This window comes from Schistocerca gregaria, chromosome 2 (genome assembly GCF_023897955.1).
Source record: "Schistocerca gregaria isolate iqSchGreg1 chromosome 2, iqSchGreg1.2, whole genome shotgun sequence".
NCBI lineage: Eukaryota > Metazoa > Arthropoda > Insecta > Orthoptera > Acrididae > Schistocerca > Schistocerca gregaria.
This window is the reverse complement of record NC_064921.1, coordinates 779,087,756-779,110,306: the sequence shown is the minus strand read 5'-3', so window position 1 is coordinate 779,110,306 and position 22,551 is coordinate 779,087,756. Positions and strand designations below refer to the sequence as shown.

The 22,551-nt window shown below is 42.1% G+C and overlaps 1 protein-coding gene across 1 annotated transcript in view; it reads left to right on the top strand.

The window, feature by feature from the left end:
• LOC126335025 (RNA polymerase-associated protein RTF1 homolog) overlaps window positions 1-14,562 on the top strand; it is a 120,467-nt gene extending 105,905 nt beyond the window's left edge. The window contains exons 12-14 of the mRNA XM_049997865.1: window positions 6,940-7,080; window positions 10,755-10,917; window positions 13,825-14,562. Of these exons, the coding sequence (XP_049853822.1) occupies window positions 6,940-7,080; window positions 10,755-10,917; window positions 13,825-13,931 (411 nt within the window). The 3' untranslated portion in view covers window positions 13,932-14,562. The remainder of the gene's footprint in view (window positions 1-6,939; window positions 7,081-10,754; window positions 10,918-13,824) is intronic.
• Window positions 14,563-22,551: the final 7,989 nt, after the last annotated feature.

The following is a 22,551-nucleotide window of genomic DNA, read 5'->3' as shown; positions in this document are numbered from 1 at the left end:
TACAGATGACACAGGGAGTTGCAGACAGTCACGATGAAAAGACTATTATACATTCACACAAGCAAGCATATCTCATGCACATATGCCTACTATATCTGACCCCTACAGCCAGAAGGCAACTGTTGGGTTGAACAAAAGCAGCAATCTGGAGTGGGGTAGGTGAATAGGGCAGATCTTGAATCTGGGGCTTCCACTGGGACATGTTCCCTGTGGCAAGGGTTTAGGTTTTGGAGTGGCATAATGCTTTACTGGGATGTTGTGGGAATTGGGTGTGTGATGGAAAACCACTTTAGGTGGGGTGGTAGAGATATTGAATAGGTTGTCCCTCTTTCAGAGTGTGGCGATAAATCATCAAAGCCCTGACAGTGGATTTGGTTCAGTTGTTGCATGCTGGAGTGGTGTTGGATGGGGTGTACCTTTGTAGCTGGTTCTTGGAGCTGCTGGGAGGATTGGTTGTGTAAGGGCATATGGTAGAGGAAACTTGTTTGCAGGCTAGGTGCTCCCTGCAGGTCTGGGCGTTGGAATAGGCCCGAGGTGTCCCTGCCTGTCATAAGAGGCGACTAAAAGGGGTCTCTCACTTTTTTGGCCCTATAAGTTCAGGTCCCATTTTATGGTTTGACCTGCCACTTTGCAATTCTACAGAAGTGCAAGCCATATGGGGAAGGGGCCCCTGATCGGAGTGGGTGGCATCAGGGCAGATGACGCGCAATGAAGCAGACTGAGTCATCTCTTGCTGTTGACCGTATGGCGCCAGCAGTCTCTAAGAAGGGCGAGATCGAGTATACAGTGCTGACAGATACAACCCTAAATTGTTTCCCTCCCTCGCTACACCTTGGGAGGAGTATAGGGCTACAGAAAGAAGAGAGCCATGTTCACCTCCGTATTTAGTCTGTAGCAGAATGGATGGGGATTCCTTTCTACCTACGAAGCCTCAATTAGTTGTTGAATTCTTCAGGATACGTTTGGGGAAGTTACAATGCTGTCAAAGGTGAGAAGCGGTGTAGTCTTGATTCAGACAGCATCCCCAACACAATCCTGGGAGTTACTCACTTGTGACAGTCTGGGTGATATTACTGTTTCTTTCACTCACCATAAAAGTCTCAACATAGACCAGGGGATTATTTTCCTTTGCTACCTCCTCTTGCAGTCTGATGACGAGCTCCGTGCTAATCTAGAACGGCAGGGTGTTCATTTCATTCTGTGTGAATACAGGGGACCCAAAGACAACAGGTTTGCTAGCGGTGCCTTCACTTGTCCTTTGAGGGTGATTCATTGCCTGAAAAGGTCAAGGCAATGGTTTAGCGTTGTGATGTTAAACCATACGTCCCTCCCCATATGCAGTGCTTTAAGTGGTCAAAATTCGGGCACGTCTTCCCACTGTATTTCCAGTGCCACATATCGAGACTGCAGACATCCACTGCATCCAGATACTCCATGTGCACCTCCTGCCACTTTTTCTAACTGTGGAGACCAGCACTTCCCCTGCTCGCCAGACTGCGCAGTACTCCAAAAGGTGCGTAAAATCACGGAGTACAAGACTCTGGACCGGTTGACGTACCAAGAGCCTATACATAAAGTTGATCGATTACACCCTGTTCAGTTGATGTCCACATATGCTGCAGCTACATCACCATTACCTCCAGGCCTCCAGTCAACATCCACCCCCTTGGTGGTAGGGGGAAAATCTCCTTCCATTGCTCCCTAAGTACCTACTTCTGGAACAAAGCCCTCCAAACGCAGGGGACATAGGTACCCATCCCCCAGTTGGAGAAGCAACGGCCTTCTCCAGCTCCTCTCATGCAGAAGGGTTCCCTTGGAAACCCCTCTCCTAAGGTTTTCACTACTGTCACAGTGGACACTCGCCAGTGGCTAAAGGAGCCAGAAGCTGCTGGACTAAGAGCTTCATGGTCTTCGTCCGTACCTGAAGCCACTTCGGAGAAGTCCTCCCAGCAAGCCGCTTTAGAGAAGTGACAGAGCAAGCAAACGAAGAAGTCTGCAAAGAGAAAGGACCCTCCGGTGGCCCGGACACCACCATTCCCTACCAGTTCTGCACCTGAGGATGAGGGAGAGATCTTAGCATGCCCTGAGAACCTGGATCTCACTGATGCCTCATCCACAGTGAGAAATAATACACATTCTCACTTGGTGGCAGTAGGTGACCCTGAAGCGTAACCTGCCTCTTTGTGGGCTTCATATCTTCCCAGCCTCACAATAATGTCATTCTCCAGTGGAATTGCTTTGGTTTTTCCATCACCTGTCTGAGCTACGGCAACTGTTAAGCTTTATTTCCGCTTTCTGCATTGCCCTCCAGAAAACCTGGTTCTCGGCAATGTGGACCCCTGCCCTCTGCAGCTATAGAGGATGTTACAAGAACTGTTGTGACTATAATAGAGTGTCAGGTGGAGTTCGTGTCTATGTCCTGATCTCAGTATGCAGTGAACCTGTGCCCCTTCAAAAACCCTCTTGAAGCTGTGGCTGTCAGGATAAGCACAATGCAGGAAGTAACTGTCTGCTACATACATCTTCCTGCAGATGGTGCAGTATCTCTGAACGCATTGTCTGCACTGATTCAACAACTCCCTAAACCTTTCCTATGTTTTCCTACGTTTAGGGTTCCCCCCCCCCCTTCCCCTCCCCGGCGACAGTCAGTACCTTGGTGGTCGTTGGAAATTGCTGAGGCTATTAAAGAGTGTCTGTGAGTTCTACAGCCATAAGCAGTACCCTTCTCTGGAGCACCTAATAGCTGTTAAATGGTTAAGTGCCCGGGTTAGTCAGCTTATAAAAAGACGGAAACAGGAATGTTGTGTTGGGTGATGGAGTCACATGGCCTACTGGCTCCATACCAGGGCGGTTTCCGCGAGGGTCGCTCTGTCACTGGTAATCTCATTTCCCTTGAGTCTGCCATCTGAACAGCCTTTTCCAGATGCCAACACCTGGTTGCCATCTTTTTTATTTACAAAAAGCTTACGACACAACTTGGCGACGACATATCCTTGCCACATTATATGAGTGGGGTCTCTGGGGCCTGCTTTCTATTTTTAATCCAAAATTTCCTATCGCTCTGTACTTGGAGAATGGGGTCCTGCAGGGGTCTATATAGTGTGTGTGTCTATTTGTAGTGGCCATTAACTGTCTAGCAGCAATCGTCGGGCCATCCGTCTCACCTTCTCTGTATGCAGACAACTTCTGCATTTCGTACTCCTCCTCCAGTAGTGGTGTTGCTGAGCGGCGCCTACAGGGAGCCTCCACAATGCGCAGTCATGAGCTCTAGCCCATGGCTTCGTTTCCAACTGTGAAGTAGTGTCATGCACTTCTGTTGGCATTGTACCGTTCATCCAGAACCAGAACTTTACCTTAATGATGATCCACTCGCTGTAGAGGAGACATATCGATTCTTAGGACTGGTTTTTAACGCCCGATGGACGTGGCTTCCTCCTTGTCATCTGAAGCGGAAGTGCTGGCAGCAACTCAGTGCCCTCCGCTGCCTGAGCAACACAAACTGGGGTGCAGATAGCTCTACACTGCTCCAGCTCTATAGAGCCCATGTTCAATCCGCCATGACTATGGGAGTCTGGTTTATGGTTCAGCAGTGCCTCCATCTTTGTGTATATTCGACCCAGTGCACCCCTGTGGTGTTCAACTGGGAATAGGAGGTTTTAGGACAAGTCTGGCAACCAACATCCTGGTGTAGGCCGGAGTCCCTCCATTGAAGGTTAGGTGTGCACAACTGCTCGCCATTTCCATTGAACACATTCGTAGTTCTCCTGAGCATCCGAATTACCATTTCCTTTTCCCACCCACAGCAGTTCATCTCCCACATCGGAGGCCCAGGTGAGGGCTTAAGATTGTGGTTTGCATCCAGTTTGTTCTGTCTGTAGTGGAGTCCTTGCTTTGACCACCTATACTCGAGGTCCATTCACGTACACATCCATGGTGTACACTTAGGCAAATGCTTCACCTGGCCCTTTCACATGGTCCTGAGGACTCGGTTAACTCTGCGGCTCTTCACTGTCCCTTCCTCTCGATTCTTGATATGTACCGGGCCATGAAGTGGTTTACACTGACAGCTCGATGGCTGAAAGTAAAGTTAGCTTTGCATATGTTCATGGAGGACATATTGAACAGCAGTCCTTGCCAGATAGCTGCAGTGTTTTCATTGCAGTGCTAGCAGCCATTTCTCGTGGTCTTTGAGCGCATCCACTCATGCCCTGGCATGTCGTTTCCTCTCTTACTCACTCCTTGAGCAGCCTACGAGCTATGAATCAGTGCTACCCCTCACCATCCTTTGGTAGTGACCATCCAGGAGTCCATCTATGACCCGGAACAGTCCAGTCATTCTGTGTTGTTTGTGTGGACCCCAGGCCACTTCAGAATCTCAGGAAATGAACTTGCCAACCGGCTGACCAATCAGGCTACACGGTTACCGCCTCTGAAGATTGTCATCCTCATAACTGACGTGCGATTTCTAGTATCTTCCACTGCGGAAGTCGAACACGCAGCAGAACAAATGAACGTGGTCAGCCCATAGAGGGCTCCGCCTCCGCGACGGCTATTCCGCACAGCAGCTCTCGCGCAGCGAGGGCGCCACCGCTAAGCCACGTGCAGACAGCGGCCAATAGCCACTCCCTCCGGTTTCGTATACAGGGACCCGCTCTGCCATAGTCCAGCCAGTCTGGTACTCACTCTGGATTTCGTTTCTATCTCGGCGGTACTGCGTTCTGGTCGTTGCTCGTTGTTGATATTTGCCTGGCTCTGGTTCCGAGTGGATGTATGTTTGGTGTTGTGGTTTCCACAAGCCTCCGTTGTTTATCTCTTCCTTGTTGTGTCGCTCATAGTCAGTCGTGGTCGGTTGTTGTCAGTTGTTGTTGGTCTGTATTCTGACTCGTCCTGTGTTTACCCGGTGGTGCGTGCTCCACCGCCGGCGGCTTCCCTGCCTGGCGGCTCCGATCCGTAGCCCAAGGTGTTCCCGCTGTTGGTTGTGGTTACTACACGATTGCTATTATACTACAATGTTTTTCATCTTTTGAGACGGAATGGCATAATCTCAGTACATGCAACAAACTGTGTTCCATTAAGGAAACTATGAATCTGTTGGAAGACCTCCATGCTGGCCTCTCGCCGGGACTCTGTGGTTCTCTCCTGTCTCTGCATTGGCCATATGTGACTTACATACGGCTACCTCCTCCGTCACGAGGACCCATCTCGGTGTCACTGTGGCTCACATATGACTGTTGTCCACATGTTTCTGGACTGCCCACTTTGTCCCTCTGTGGTGAACTACCCAGTATCTTACCTTTGGTGTTGGGTGACAGTGCCTCAACTCTGTCATACTTTCTTTGCACTTGTTTGTGTTGTTGGTCGTCTTTTCCCTGCATGTGTTCATCTCGCCTTGTCTTTTTGGGGGTGGACATTTTGATGTGTTGCAGAGTGGCTGGCTCATCCTCTTTTATTGTTGTGATCAGCCAGCTCAAACCATCTGCTTTATGGTTTTAATACCTTCTTCTTCTTCTTCTTCTTCTTCTTCCCCTTGTGGTGTATGTTTTCCGCTTTCACTTTTTCAAACGTACTTTGGGTGTTTTTGTACTTTGAATCTTGCTTGCATCAGGAAAAAGGTACTGATGAGCGTGTAGTTTAGTCCTTTTATGCCCCAAACCAACTAACCAACGAGGCTAGGTCTGGGGGCTAGTACCTGTTTGTGATGGTCTTTGTAAGACCTTCAGCATACTGGGCAAGAGTGTTCTTGTCACTGTGGATGTGTCATTACTTGGCCCAGTCTGCCCACCCAGCACTTACTGTTCCAGTCCTGTCACAGGCTTATCCTACCCCATTAAGAGGCTGGGTCACCTGTAAAAGCAGCCAAGCTATATACAACATGTGCTGCAATCGTTGCACAACTTTTTGTATTGATGTGACTATCAACCAGGATGAATGGCTACTACCAAACTTGGGCCATGAGCAAAATGGACCACCTTGTGGCATACATGCAACTGAACATAACATGCTTGATTTAACATAACATGCTTGATTTCAGTGTTATCTGGACAGCTGGGGCCCTGTGGATGCTCCCCTTCTTTCTCAACTGCACAGATTGTAGTTGAAATTACAAGAAATTCCATGTGTCTTATCTTGCCCTCAACTTAGAGTAAATTACTGTTCCCACAGCCTCCATCAAACCATTTCCGCTCCCTCTGTCCTTTCACCACCTCCTAATCCACATCCTCTCACCCTCATTCTGCACCATTCTCTGCCAGTGCATGCACCTGTCTCTTTCCCTTCTCAGCTGATCTCCTTTCCTTTCCCGATCTCCCTTCCCATCTCCCCCCCCCCCCCCCCCCCCACACACACACACACACACACACACACACACACACAGCCTTCACATGTTGCCTTGTTCTGCCACTGGGCAGTCGCTCTATGCTCCACTGGACAGTGCGCTTTCTTCCTCCTCCACATCTTTACGCTCCTATCACTCCCCTTCCCCACCCCACTTTCAGTGTGTGTGTGTGTGTGTGTGTGTAGCTTGACTTATTTCTGAAATTTCGTATTCAGAACTACTTATTTCGCTGTGGTAGTTCCAACAGGCTGTTCTTTCACAGCCATTACTTTGCCATGGAGTTAACCAAGTACATTTCTCAGGTCAACACAAAGCTATTTTTTCCGTTAATATACTGGTGTAAAAGTACCACAGAAGCTTCGTTGCTTATTGTTCAGGACTGGCATCTTGGAACTTCCTGGAAAATACGTACTACAGAAAGAGTTCCCATTAGACTCTGGTTGGCCCTTGAAATATATGTGAAGTCTTATGAATACACTCGTGAGAACTGCTACTGTTTTCTAGGTGTCTGTGTTATGTAATTGTACATATTGTATTGCAAACTACCCAACTTCATTTTGTTATATGAAAATAGTATGTCTTTATTGTAATATTTCTCTCCCCAGGAAGAAGTTAGAGCCAATAAAGGAAAAGTTATAGAAGACCCTTTCACACGACGCCATACAAAGCCTCGCATGGTTTTCAAAGTTCAGGGTCAGCAAGATGAACCACCACCTGAAAAACTTCCGGCACCAACAGAGAAGAAGGTAAGACATTAAATATTGTGCTGTAATTACTTTATATATAAAAGTACTCTTACATGTGAACTCTTACTGCCACTGTTACTGGATATTGTGTGAGATCGGATACTAACATGGCCATCTTTATTTTCATAGTAACTTTCATAGTTCCAGCAAATGGCAAAACATTTCTGCCAGTAATGCCACAGCTGATTTATTCCGTATCTTTAGTGAAACTGATTACTGAAATATCAATTTTGATATATTATCACCACATGCCAACAGTTCTTTTGTGTAGTCTCTTCCCGCAACATTTCAGCTCTGTCCTCTTAGTTGCAAGATACTTTCACTTGCAAGTCTGTCTCAAACAACCATGCTTCCAACAGTTGATGAACTACAAAGTATTCTAACTGAACAATTATAAGCACTGATGCAGCTCTGAATAATGCCTACAGAACCATAGAAACACTTAAAATAGAAAACAATACTCCTAGTTTCCTGGTATAATATGTCCATTCTTCAGGAAGAAGAGTTGGTGAGATATCTGTGAAAATTATAAATGAAAATATAATTGTATAAATAAAAAAATTACTCACCAACTGGCAGCAGGAGAAAACACACTTAAAATATATACAGAATACAGAAGCTTTTGGAGCAAGTGGCTGCTTCTTCTCCTGAAAGAAGAGCTGAAGTTAAAGGAAGAGGGATGAAGGAAAAGGACTGTTGAGGTTTGGGGAACCACAAGTCAGTTTCCCCTGCCCAGAGCTCTCAGTGGCTTTCTCATAACTCTCCCCATTTCCTGAACTTCACCAGTGCTTTTACTTCATCCGTCTTCCTTTCCCTTCAATCAACCATTCTACCGGGGAAGGGGGGGAGGTCACTGGCTACAAAAGCTTTCGCATTCTGTACATATTTTGTGTGTGTTTTTCCATGCCATCGCTTGGTGAGTAGATTATTATCTTTTTAATTTTTTTTTCATTTTTATCTATCCAATTGTATGATTACAAAACAATATAGTTTCACCTTCAGGTGCCTTGATAGAGAACGTGAACCTATCGACATTTGTAAATGGTGCTGCCTCATACGAATGCGGGATGTTGTTGTTGTTGTGGTCTTCAGTCCTGAGACTGGTTTGATGCAGCTCTCCATGCTACTCTATCCTGTGCAAGCTTCTTCATCTCCCAGTACCTACTGCAACCTACATCCTTCTGAATCTGCTTAGTGTATTCATCTCTTGGTCTCCCTCTACGATTTTTACCCTCCACGCTGCCGTCCAATACTAAACTGGTGATCCCTTGATGCCTCAGAACATGTCCTACCAACCGATCCCTTCTTCTGGTCAAGTTGTGTCACAAACTTCTCTTCTCCCCAATCCTATTCAATACTTCCTCATTAGTTACGTGATCTACCCATCTAATCTTCAGCATTCTTCTGTAGCACCACATTTCGAAAGCTTCTATTCTCTCCTTGTCTAAACTATTCATCGTCCATGTTTCACTACCATACGTGGCTACACTCCATACAAATACTTTCAGAAATGACTTCTTGTCACCTAAATCTATACTCAATGTTAACAAATTTCTCTTGCCATTGCCAGTCTACATTTTATATCCTCTCTACTTCGACCATCATCAGTTATTTTGCTCCCCAAATAGTTAAACTCATTTACTATTTTAAGTGTCTCATTTCCTAATCTATTTCCCTCAGCTTCACCCTACTTAATTCGACTACATTCCATTATCCTCTTTTGCTTTTGTTGATGTTCATCTTATATCCTCCTTTCAAGACACTGTCCATTCCGTTCAACTGCTCTTCCAAGTCCTTTGCTGTCTCTGACAGAATTACAATGTCATCGGCGAACCTCAAGAGTTTTTATTTCTTCTCCATGGATTTTAATTCCTACTCCGAACTTTTCTTTTGTTTCCTTCACTGCTTGTTCAATATACAGATTGAATAACATCAGGGAGAGGCTACAACCCTGTATTACTCCCTTCCCAACCACTGCTTCTCTTTCATGTCCCTCAACTCTTATAACTGCCATCTAGTTTCTGTACAAATTGTAAATATCCTTTTGCTCCCTGTATTTTACCCCTGCCACCTTTAGAATTTGAAAGAATGTATTCCAGTCAGCATTGTCAAAAGCTTTCTCTAAGTCTACAAATGCTAGAAACGTAGGTTTGCCTTTCCTTAATGTTTGTTCTAAGATAAGTCGTAAGGTCTGTATTGCCTCACGTGTTCCAGTATTTCTACGGAATCCAAACTGATCTTCCCCGAGGTCGGCTTCTACTAGTTTTTCCATTCGTCTGTAAAGAATGTGTGTTAGTATTTTACAGCTGTGGCTTATTAAACTGATTGTTCGGTAATTTACTCCAAATCTGCATGTTCCAACTTCACTCGAAAGCTGTAAACTATAAAACAGCAGGACACCTCTCAGGCGAAAGAAGTGAGTGTAGTATAAAGGAATTGCGGAAAGGGGGGGGGGGGGGGTCACTTTACAGGGTGAGGCATTTAGTGGAAGTGCCAAAGGTGAAGTTGAATTGGATGAAATGTATTTAGCAATGACATGCTTGCAGGAGGAGGACAGGTACAGGGATAGGGAACATAACAAGATTGGTAATAAAGGAGATATGACTAATACTGGCAAAGGCAACACTATAGAAGAGAAACAGGTGACAAATGAGGTGAAACATACTTATAGAATTATAGAATCCTTCATCTATCAAAGCAGAGGAAATTGTAAAATTAACATCAGGAACTGAGCCAGGCCTGCTGAACCCTTGTTCATTGTAAGTTAGGACATTAGAAAACCTTAAGTTTGAAGTATTCAGTCACTAAGGGATACGGGAGGGGGGGGGGGGGGGGGGCGGGCAGCGTATGGTGGCAAAAGGTGTAGGGGCCAAAATATATTACAATGCAGAAGAGAATAGTTGTGGTAAGTGAGTGAAATATAAATATGTTGCAATTTAGAATAGGAAAGTGGTAGCATATGATGGAAATAAAATTGCCCCTAAAAAAAAAGTGATGCAGAAACTGAAAGATTCAAATAAGAAGGAGAAATATGTGTGTTCATGTGGAAGGGTATCAGAAGTGAGGGTGCACGAATTACAAGGAGAAAGGTAACAACTGATGGGATTACTGTACCTGAAGGCCAAGTTCATGATGACAATCAAAGAGACCAGTACTTACTTCAAAGAGGTGAAATTTTTAGGCCTTTCTATAGTCATGTATAACAGTACACGAAATCATCCTATCTCCTGAAAATAGTAGTTCATTCCTCAGGGAGGACAGAGGGATAGGTTGGGGAAGGTTAAAAATGAATGATAATAGGGACCCACATGTTATGAGAATGATATCTCCTGGAGTCTGACTGACCAGTCCTCCTTTTTTAAATTTTGTAACCCAACCTTATACACTTCACAAAGAAGGGACTAATAGTTCAGAAAACTATGATTTTTATGTGTCTATCGGCACTATTTAAAGTTTTGCCTAATTAAGGCCTCTCCTATGAACCGATCAAGTACTAGTTTATCAGTACATTATCTGTAATTTATCAGTTGTGTGTGTGTGTGTGTGTGTGTGTGTGTGTGTGTGTGTGTGTTATATATATTGTGTAGAGCTTTTCAGTATTGTAGCCTGCTGAAATAATCATAAAGAATGACTCGGGGAGAACTGTAAGAGTATTGGTAATAAAATTGTTGCAGATTCAAGAAGCAGAACAGTCTCCTATATCAGAGGCACCTGCCAATAAGGAAAAGGAAAAGTCACCTGAGAAGAAAAAGGAAAGTTCAAAACTTTCAAAGACTGATGACCTGTTCTCTGCCCATGACTTTGACATCAAGATTGATCTTGAGGTCCCTCTTCATAGTAAGTACAGAATACGAGCTTATGAAAAACAAGTTTTCTCTCATTTACATATGCTTTGTATAATTATTACTAACTGATTACTTGGCATTGCTGAATTATTGATTTAGCTCAAATTTCTCGAAAACCTAAACACTTTTAACTAGCTCTAAAAGATTAAAATGTGTTCAGTATCCCCTTCCTCCCTCCCTTTCTAATGTGAACTTTAATATCATTGGGATTTTCACCAAGCAACCTAGAACTGTGACATGACTATCAATTCTCTTTAACTTCTGTGTCAACGCCTTCCGAACATCATATTTTCATTTTGCGTGAATGTTTCTATTGTACTTACCTCTGTTCATAGATCCAGTTGCTTTTGTGGCACATGCAACTATGCATGTTCATGGCATTTTCATAATATATAAAACATTCATTTGTAGAATTACTCTTGCAGCATCAGTCAGGATCAACATGAGAAATGCTTAAGGCACTATTTTTAACTGCTATTGCAAACGGAAGTTCAGACAAAATTCTGTAGCTAAAAAACTGTAACTCCACACAGGAGTAAGTTATTATAGTTGAATTGTAATCAAGCTTAATGGGGCGATAGTTCTTTAGAATGATAATGCAGCTATAAAAATAAAATAAAATTAAAATTCTTGTTGACAGGAATATTTGAACATATACTGGGTGTATTTGGTATGCTGAATCTGAAAACAGATTTGACCAATTGGCTCTAGTTTCTTAGATACAGGCTATCTCTCATGTGTAGAGTTTAATCATTAAATTATCAGTAAATTAGTTGTGAATTCCATAATTCTGTATGCCTATTCATTTTGTATTTTGCGATTGCATGTGTACAAATGTAATATCGTTTTTGTTACACGTTATAGAGGAGAAGGTGAGATTATGGAACGTGGTAGTAATTTGAGACACCCTCTTGTCTCACAATTTCAAGAAGTGTGTTCTGCTATATTTGTGGAGAATACACTTTGCAAGAACAACGGAAGAACAGCATTGAGTTTGTGAAACAGGCCTATCTTGCGTATTTTGGGATTAAACTCGGAGACCAAGATAAACATTGGGCTTCTCATAAAGTTTGCATAAGCTGTGTCGAATCTTTACGACTGTGGCCTAATGGTAAACGAAAGAGTTTATACTTTGGAGTGCCAATGGCATGGTGAGAGCCAAAGATCTGCCATAATGAATGTTGTTTTTGCATTGTCAATGTAGAAGGTTTGAATCACTACAAGAAACATAAGTGGGAATGTCCCCATTTAGAATCAGCAGGGCAGACTATTTCACAAAGTGATGACATTTCTATACCAGTGTTCACCACTCTGCCAAAACTACTTCCTTCAGATGATGATGACGATGATGATTTGCAGGGCTTGAGCACCAGTAGCAGTGAATCTGAATACAAAGGAAGTTCCCCAAGACATCAGCTCTTCAATCAGGAAGAGCTTAATGATTTGATAAGAGACCTCCGTCTTCCTAAACAGTCTTCTGGACTCTTGGCATCCAGACTAAATGAGAAGAATTACTGGACAAGAGATCATCTATTTCATACTTCAAGATGATGTACGTGTTTTCTGCAGTGACATCCCTGGTTTACTACTAAAATATCAACCTCAAGACGGGAGGCATTTTATCGATTGCTCAACCAGACGCCTAAAATGTGTGTTGCTGCATAATGGTAACTGCTATACATCCATTCCAATTGACCACTCAGTGAAATTTCAAATACGTAAATATCCAGATGATTATCCATAAACTTCGTTATAGTCAATACCAATGGCCTATCTGTGTTGATTTAAAAAATAGTTAACCTTTTGCTTGGACAGAAAAGTGGATATTCAAAATTCCCTTGCATTATTTGCATTTGGGACAGCAGAGCAAAGCATGATCACTGGGGAAAAGTTTCATGGCCATCAAGAGATAGCTTCACTGTAGGAGCAGCTAATATCCTAAAAGAACCATTAGTCGACAGTGACAAAAATCATTCTTCCACCACTTCATATTAAGCGTGGTCTAATGAAGCAATTTGTGCAAGCATTGGACAAAAATTGTGACTGTTTCAAATATATATGCAAATCATTCCCTGGACTCAGTAATGAAAAATTAAAAGCTGGTATATTTGATGGTCCCCAAATTCGGAAGCTTACAAATGATTTGGAATTCATTAAAGTTATGAATTGCATTGAAGCATCTGCCTGGAGCAGTTTTGTCTCTGTTGTCAAGAATTTCTTGTGTAACCACAAAGCACATAATTATGAGGAACTGGTGCAAAACATGCTCAGTAACTTCAAGAGCTTGGGGACAAATATAAGCCATCTTGATAAATTTCCAGACAATCTTGGTGACTACAGTGAGGAAAATGATGGAAGATTCCATCAAGATTTAGAGATGATGGAAGAACGATATCAAGGTAGATAGGACAAGCACATGATGGCAGGCTATTGCTAGAATCTTCAGCGTGACTGTCCTGTCTGTTGTTTTTCATATTACATGCTGAATGAACAATGAAACTGCTTTTTTGTGATCCTTTACATATGTTTTTCTCATTTTCATTTGACTGTGTACACATTGTATTTCAATTAATATTTTGAATTTCTGCTTGTTTGTTTATCTACATATTGTACGTTACCATAATAAATAGAGCCAGTCTAGCAAAACAAGTGACATATTCTAATTCAGCACCATAAAGTTATCCTAACATCAGTGTCAATTGGCAACAAAATCACTGTTGACCAGTGTAATACTTACTTAGGCCTTTCATCACTTTCAATGTCGCATACATTGGTTTGAGTTACATCTGTTGTATATCTGATATGTGATCAATGTCTAATTGCCATTGCCTTTTCTTGTGTAACAAAGATAAGTTACTTTTTATTCTCTTGTTGATGTAATTTGTTTCCTTTTTTCTAGGCAACCCAGTTAGTGTTACTCCTAAACCAATGACAATGGTAAAGGACACTGGGCCTAAGCGATCTCTTAACTTGGAAGACTACAAGAAAAAACGAGGACTGATTTGAGAGCAAATGTACTTAACTGCAGTAACTGTTGCTGCAATTTATATTGTGCACGTCTGTTGTACAGTTTTTCACCTTTCTGTATTTCCTTGTACGGAACATATGGTCTCTGCATTTGAGAGCCAAGTGTCTAAACTCAAATGTATTTAACAGTGATTTTTTCCAGGATCCTGTCTAGTAGGTGTTAGACATTTCACTGTGTGTATGTGAACAAAACCTGTGACTTGAAAGTTTTCTTAAGTGAATGGACAAGTTATTTATGTTGTCATAGCTATGCTTACAGTCAGAGCTGTGGCGCTGCAAAAATAATGAATAATATGCTGCTAATACACCAGATTAAAAAGTGTGATATTTGTATTCAAGAATATTTTTTAAAATTGACATTTTGTGTGTAATGTAAACTTTAGGACACAAAGTACAAAAATCAAAAAGTTTGCCATTGGGGAAGCTATTCCCAAAACTACTATAGCTGAAACTGCCATAATGCAATATGTATTATTGTTAACTATTTGAATGATTGTGAACCTTTAATTTTTCATTAGTAATTCCTTGTAGTATATATCTAGTGTTAACATATTGCATTGTACATAACAAAATGTTTAGCATAAAAATAACAATTTCATATAAAAACCAATTCTGTATTTCTGGTGCCTCAATATATTGCCCATTCTCTTGCATGCCCTCTGTAAGTGTATCTGATATTTTAGGAATTAACAACAGTATATCCACAAGCAGTCAAGAAGTACATCATTTACACTCAGACATATCTCTAGGATCATTTTAATGATTAGAAAATTGCAGTGAAACTAACAGTCGGCAGCCATATGTCAGGCAAAACGTCAGATTTCTTGCACTCTCATTAAGATAAGTTATTTAGATTGTAATAACAGTTAGTCTAGTACAAATTACTCATTAAATACATGTATTAGTGCACTTTTAAGCTTGGTATTAAAGGTGTTGCTTTTCGTTACCTATTAGATTACCAGAAGATTGTAAGGATGGATTGTAGTCATATTTTTGCATACATTTTGACACAACAATTTAAGCAGAATGTGCCAACACAATTTTAAATTCAAATTTCCAGAGAGTAGAGTAAATCTTAATTTGTTTTAGAAACTTTGGCATTAGTAATTTGTTTACATACAGTTCGCTTACATTAAAGCTACATTCTATTGTGATGAAGTTAATTAACAGCTGCTGTAGTTAACTGAGTGCTGAGTTCTTGTTGCAAGTGTAAGTAGTTAACTTTGCATTTTATCGTACACTTGAAGCCCTAACCTATAGGCATAATTTTTGCAGCTTGCAGCTAATGAAAATTCGTGCTGTTTAAAGTGTGTTAAGTGATTTTTATTCTATTTTTAAGCTTGTAATCTGTTGCAGTGCTTGATAAATGTGGATGTCGCCATAGTATAGTCAAAGAGGGAGTGGTGTGTGTAGACTAAGGGTTGGAATTTCGCTGAGGTGACTAGTGGAGAACTGGACGGGGTGAGGGGGTGGGGGGAGGGGCAGGATCTCAGCAAGGCTCTCCCATGGAATTGCAAACTATGCAAAAAAGACAAGAGAATCAGTGAGCATCAAGCAAAGATGTGCCCTTCAGCCTGAATTCAAACATGTGAAATGTGAGCTAGATAGGTTGAAGGGGGAAAAGATTCTTGGAACTGGTAAAGGTAAAAGCAATGTGCAAAAGGGAACAGCTCTTCAACTTTACCATCATTCAAGCTAACAGTATTGAGTCAATTTGGCTTGTTATATGAAGTAGGAGGCAAAGAGCCTCATACAGCTGTATTCACAGCAGGGCGTAACAGACTTGTAGCAAAGAAACTCAGTGTTGGTCAGTACCAAAATATAGTAGGAAGAAGGGTCTTGCTGCTAGGTAGTAACCACGGCAGAGGTGTAGGCCAGATGGTACAGAACATATTACGAAAAGGGTACCAGGTCACAAGAATTGTAAAGCCAAGTGTTAGTCTTAGCCAGGTGACAGAGAACATTGGGAAGATTTTGGCAAAGAGGATCAGTTTATTACAGTGGGTGGAACAGGATACAGCACGGCTAGGAACAGTAATTACAGCATTAGGGGTGACCGGGATGAAATAGAAGTGGCAACTGCACACAAAGTGAGAGTTTTGTGGAGGTTTTGCAGCACCATGACCCGCCCTGGGTTAATGCTGGTGTGAGGTGTGTGAACACTAGGTTGAGCAGGCTGCTGCTGACTGAAATGAAATCTCCTATGAGTGCAGTGCCTGTTGCTGCTATCGGGAGATGGGGGATATACTCAACATGTCCTACATTTGTATAGGAGAGCGAAAGATAGGTTGGCTGAGTTTCTTGCAAATAATACAGAGGGGCCACCACTGCACAAAGCAAGATCCCTGTGGTTACTGGTCTCAGAGGGTACCTCTCTTAGGTTACAATCAGTATTCAGTCATCTGGTTATGTAAGATCAAAATAATAGAAGAGTCCCATAAAAAGCTTAAGAATGCACAGAAAAATAAGGTTAGCTTCTTTCATCAAAATATTAGAGGACTTAATAATGAGATACAAGAACTTCTTGTCTTTTTCTACATTTTTTCAAAGCTCTGAAATGATAAACATTCAGTGCCTATCTGAGCACCACATAACCACAGTGTTTGTAAGTTACATATAAAAGCAGCTTAAGCATGACTACTAATATGGGGAAAAGAGGATTTGTTACATAATTATATTGACACAGTAGTTCAGAAACATATTTTGTAGTGATCAGCACATAGAAGTTTGTGCTTGTGAATTAATAATGAAAAAAGTTCACTTTAATTGTAACTGTATATAGATGCCCACTGTGAATGTTTATGAGGAATCTGTATTTCTTACTGTACTGTGTGTCAGACAGCAGCAAGCAGTTAAAGAGTATGTGGTGACTTCAGTTTAGATTTCTATAGGATTCTGATAGGAAAAAATGACCTTAAAACCTTATTTGGATCCTACAATTTGATCTCGGTTCTTAAATTTGCAACAAGGTGAATAGAAACAGTAGTACTCTAATTGACAATGTTTTCTTTGGTGAAGTTCAAAGCAGGAAATAATCATTTCCCCCCAGGAACAAATGCTTTCTCTGATCATGATGAACAGTAAGATATATAATGTAGTGCATTACAGTATGGACACTCCTCAATGGAAATCCATTAGACTAATTGACTCCAGGACAAATGCTTTTAAAAATAGTTTACAGGAGATAATCTGGGATGAAATTCACAATGAACTAAATGGTAAAATAAAATATAGTCTGTTCCGTGATAAATTCACATCAGCTATTTAAAAATAGCTTTCCGCATAAGCTAATCATAAAGGACATTAAACTGGCATGTAAAAAATGATGTGGATCACTAGAGCAATTAAAGTATCTTGTGAAAGGAAAAGGGAAATGTATCTGCTGGTAAGAACAAATAAAGATCATGGAGTAGCTGCACACTACAAAAATTATGTAAAATTACTCAGAAAGACTGTTAAAAAATAAAGGAACATGCACATAATGTCAAAAACTTCAAACTATATGGAATGTAGTGATATGGGACACAGGACAACCAGCCACATAACAGGGTAAAATCACTATTGAACTGAATGCAAGGCATAAATGATGAGTCACAGGTAGGAAATCTATATATCTAATCATTTCTTAAGTACAGTAGGTACAGGGACAAACAGTTAAAGATAAAAATCATGGCAGTATTGTGAAACATAACTCTCAAAAAATTCTGTCATACGAGTGTATTGCCGACATCTGAAATTAAGAAAGTTGTATATTCTCTCAAAAATGAAAGCTCATCTGGATTTGACAATGTTTCCACTAGTACTAAAGATTTGTTCCAATTTAATAAGCCCTGAAATACTCAATGCTTCTCTAACTCGAAGCATTTTTCCAAAGAAAATGAAATATGCTGCTGTTAAACCCCCCTTTAAAAAAGGTGATGAGAGATATCAATGGCTACAGCCCTGTTTTGCAGCCAATGTCACTTTCCAAAATTTATGAGGTGGTGATTTATTCTAAAATAGCATCTCATCTGAATGACAATAATATGCTCAGCAAATTACTATGAATTTCAGAAGAGTTGCTGGACTGAGAATACAGTTTACACATTCACTCCCCAAATTTTAAAAGTATTAAATAATAAAAGATTTCCAGCTGGTATTTTCTGTGACCTATAAAGGCATTTGATTGTGTGAATCGCAGTATTCTCTTAGAGAAACTGGTTTTAAGGGGTTGATGCTGTAACCAATGAGTAGACAGTGTGATATCCAACTAAAAGAATGCAGAAAGTTGTACATAGTAATTCAACCAATATAGTATGGGGATGTTATTCTGACTGGTGAGAAATGATGTATGGGGTTCTCAAAGGATCAATCTTAGGTGCAGTATTGTTCCTCATATATGTAAATGATCTTCTTTCCACTATATGTAGTTCTTTTTGAGGACAACACTAGCATTGCAATCATCCAATCCTACATACAGAAACAGAAGTTGTAAACAATTTTTTTAAAGTATAAACTGATTTTATGCGAATAGCATCACTGTTTTAAAAAGATACAAACATCCATGGACAACAGTTGTAATTTTTAGTTGGGATGTCGTACTGCAGGGGGCGATACACAGTCTGCCGCCCAATGGCGATGACATCGGTTCTCCTGACACCACTCTGTAGTGCATGGCAGTCTTCCCTCATCACAGTGATCAATGCGAACTGAGCCTCAATCACCTGGAAGTGGGTGTTGTGCAGCGGAATGCAGTTGAAGCACAAGAGGGAATGAGACACTGATGTCGGGGCCTTGGCCGACAGACGGTGGCGCTTTGTAGAGGGTATGGCAATTTCGGGCACCACTCTGTAGGGTGAGCGGTGGAATGATAGGCTGGTGGGGCCAGTGGCAAACAGGTGACCAAGAGAAATATTTTATTGGACTTAAATTACACATCTTGTCATTGAGGCACACACACCCCACTTCGGTGCAACCAGCCGGCGACAACCAGTGGACAGCTGGTTTCCACCATGGTGGAGAGGTATGCACGGATGGTGGTGATGACACTGGGTCATCAGCAATCCAGTCGGCCCAAGCTTTGACATTAGCAGCTCACTCCTTGCGCTGCAACTGTGTTCTCCTGCAGAATGCCCACACTCCATCAACTCGGGTCCCAGTTTGCATCCACCAGGCAGGAGCCTGGTGGTGGCAGTCACAGATGGCAGGCTGCATTGCAGCACCAAGTCCCACAAAAAGACTAAGTACTGGAGGTGGCTTGCCAACTCAACCACAAATGTCGGGCTGCAGCTCATGGTGCCTAGTTGTCTCATCATCTAGTGTGGCCCTGGCATAGTGATGCTGTTGGATTCTGAAAATTTACAGCTATTTATATGGCTCTGATTCACATTAGTTGCTCTATTGCCCAGCACCTGTTCACATAGCTCATAACATGGGTCTTTCCCTGGTGTGATGACATTTTCCTGTCCACTCAGCACTGTGCAGTGCAGGTTTTGCCAAGTGCAGCTAGCCCATCTTGCGATCATTTTGTGTGAGTGTTGCTATAACCTATATCTCACTACACTGCACCAGCTGTAGCTAATGCAGTAGTCCAAGACAGCTTTCTTATAAATTCCTACAAGTTTCTCAAAAAACTAGTAATGACACTACTCGTGTGTACATTGTGTGGATCCGCTACTTCCTTGTTCTTCCTTCTTCTATTGCTTGTCTGTGCTCAGTGGAATTGTAGTTATGTGCTTCCTCCTTTTTTCTGCACACACAGTTAATCTGTGTGCGCGTGTGTGTGTTTTACAGCATGGGATTGTGTGAACTTATAGTTTGTGGGATGGGATTCTCCCATTAAGAGCCCAATAAAGATGGGGCAGTGAGACTGTGTGGAGATTAAAGGGCTTTTAATGTCCTCACAATCTGAACATGCAAGACGTCACCCACTACCGTGTGGTACTTCAGTTTTCAGTGCCTTAGACTGTAAGAAGCCATACCTCCATATACTGATGAGTTCAGAGGACATCCACAAAACTGTGATTATCGCACTTTACAGTTCATAAGAATTTTTATGTATGCCATATGGCCTTAAAAACCCGACTGGAATGTGGCAACAATTTATGACATTATACTGTTACAACTCTCTCCTTGCTACCCCTACCCGGATAACATACTCATCTTCACCCCTACCAAGGAACTGCAACTTAAACAAGTTCTCTGTGTGTTTGCTGCCAATAGTATAGTGAGTAATGAGGCTAAACACTAACTTTTAAGCGTGACGTCAACACAGCCAGTATTCACCCCACACGACAGCAAACTAACCTCACCTGCCACTACTGGCATCGCAGGTCTTTCACAAGTCACATAATTTCCTCAGAATTATTAATTTCTGTCCATCATCATCATCATCTACATAACACAGCCACAATTCAGGCGTAACTACAAAAATTCTCGTGCACTCAGGGGCTCAGCATTGATTTGATGGATACAGGTGTAGCAACCCCAGGGTTCCTGAGCTGGGGACTGGCAAGTGCTGCCAATCCCAAGCTTTGGGAATGCTTCAGTGACCACCGTGCGGTGCGGCGTTGGAACGTTTTGTGACCGCTCGGATCGTGAGGACGGAGTAAACCTCTCAAGGTGTGCTGCGTGCTGATGGGATGTGTGGCTGTTGAGGTGGAACAGTCATTGGCAGGTAACTGCTGGGGAACCTGCCACACCCCAGTTGTATAAGGCTGACTCAGGCGCAAGGGACTCTTTCTGAGCGGATCCTTATTTTACCTAACTGCTCGTGGGACCAAAATGGAACCCTCAAAATCATCTTCTCTTCCCAGTAGAAAAGTATTCACTCTCATATTTTGGACTGGAGTAACAGAGCTCATGGAGTCGTGAATAACAATGTGTTTCTGGCGACAGAGGAAGGAGAGTATATTTGAAAATCTTTCCCCCCTTTTACGGGGTGTCCAGAAAAGCACTCCCTGATTTCAAAATTAAATATCTCGAAAACAAAGATCGATAGGGGAATGCAGTAAACGGTATGTTTATTGTGAAAGCTGTAAGAAGAGTATAGAGCAGTTTGAAATAATAGTTACAAAAGCTGCTAACAGATGGCGCTGTAATCGCCATACGTAATGCCTAGTATAAATAGTAATCCGAAGCCCAGAGCGATCAGTTCCACTATTGAAACGTGAAAGGAGATTAGCGTACCGAAGGAAGAGATTAAAACCATGTACTCCATTGAACAACGCGTTTTTCTGGCGCTGGAGTACCACAGGTTAGAAGAGTCCTACGGCAACAAGGCGAAGTTTTCAAGCACGATTTAATGTTCCAAAAGGACCCGAAGCGAAAACCATTCGTACGCTCTTCGCAAAATTTCAACGAACAGGCAGCGTAACTGATGATCTAGGGGCATGTTGGCCGCAAGCAAACCGCAGTTAGCCTGAAAATATCGCCACAGTTACTGGAATTATTCAGCGAAATCCAATGTCATCCGTCCGTAGAATTGCATCTGAGACTGGTTTGAAGCGTTCCAGCACGCAGAAAATACTGAGAAAGAGCCTGCACGTTTCCATTCAAAATTCAAATGCACCAGGCCATACCCGAACGAGCTGTGCAACAAAGGGTTGCCTTTGCTAATCAGATGCTCACAATGATTGATAGTGAAGGATTTGATCTGGTTTACAGATGAAGCACACTTCCACCTGAATGGATTCGTGAATAAGCAGAACTGGCGATTTTGGGGTTCCGAAAAGGCATATTGGTGTGAAGCGAAACTCCTGTATTCTCCTAAAGATACTGTGTGGGCTGCAGTATGCAGCAGAGGCATTATTGGCTCTTTTTTTTTTTTTTATTAGAGAAACGGTCACTGGTGCACGTTACGTTGCAATTTTGGAACAATTTGTCGCCACACAGCAAGCGTTAGAGGATCGACCATGTACTGAATGGTTTATGCAAGATGGAGCCCGACCACATTGTGCCGAACAAGCGTTTCGCTTTCTTGAGTAATACTTCGGGAATCGAGTCATTGCTTTGGAATATTCCAAATTTACTGATGCAGGGATGGATTGGCCTCCATATTCGCCAGATTTGACTCCCTGTGACTTTTTTTGTGGGGCACAGTGAAAGACATGGTCTACCCGAAGCTGGACGAGCTTGAATCGGCGATCTCTGTGGCATGTGCATCCATATCGGTTGAGATACTACGAAATGTGATGGCGAATTTCATCCTTCGTTTGCGCCACCTCTGTAGTGCCAATGGTGAACATTTTGAAAACATTGTGATGTGATTGTTTGCAAAGATTGTTTTCATACCATTATTTCGGTTATGTATGCTGATATGAGCTGTACAATGTAGAGCGTCATCTGTTAGAAGCTTTTGTAACTATTATTTCAACTGCTGTATAAACTTATTACAGCTTTCACAATAAACATACCGTTTACTACACTCCCGTATCGATCTTTGTTTTCGAGATATTTAATTCTGAAATCAGGGAGCCCTTTTCTGGACACCCTATATATCCATAAGGGTTTGGAAGGCCTTGCTGGAACATTAAAATCTATAAAACGATTGGGTAATGGCTCATTGTTGGTCGAAACTAACAGGTCAAAGCAGGCAGGCCTTCTTAATAAATCACAGAAA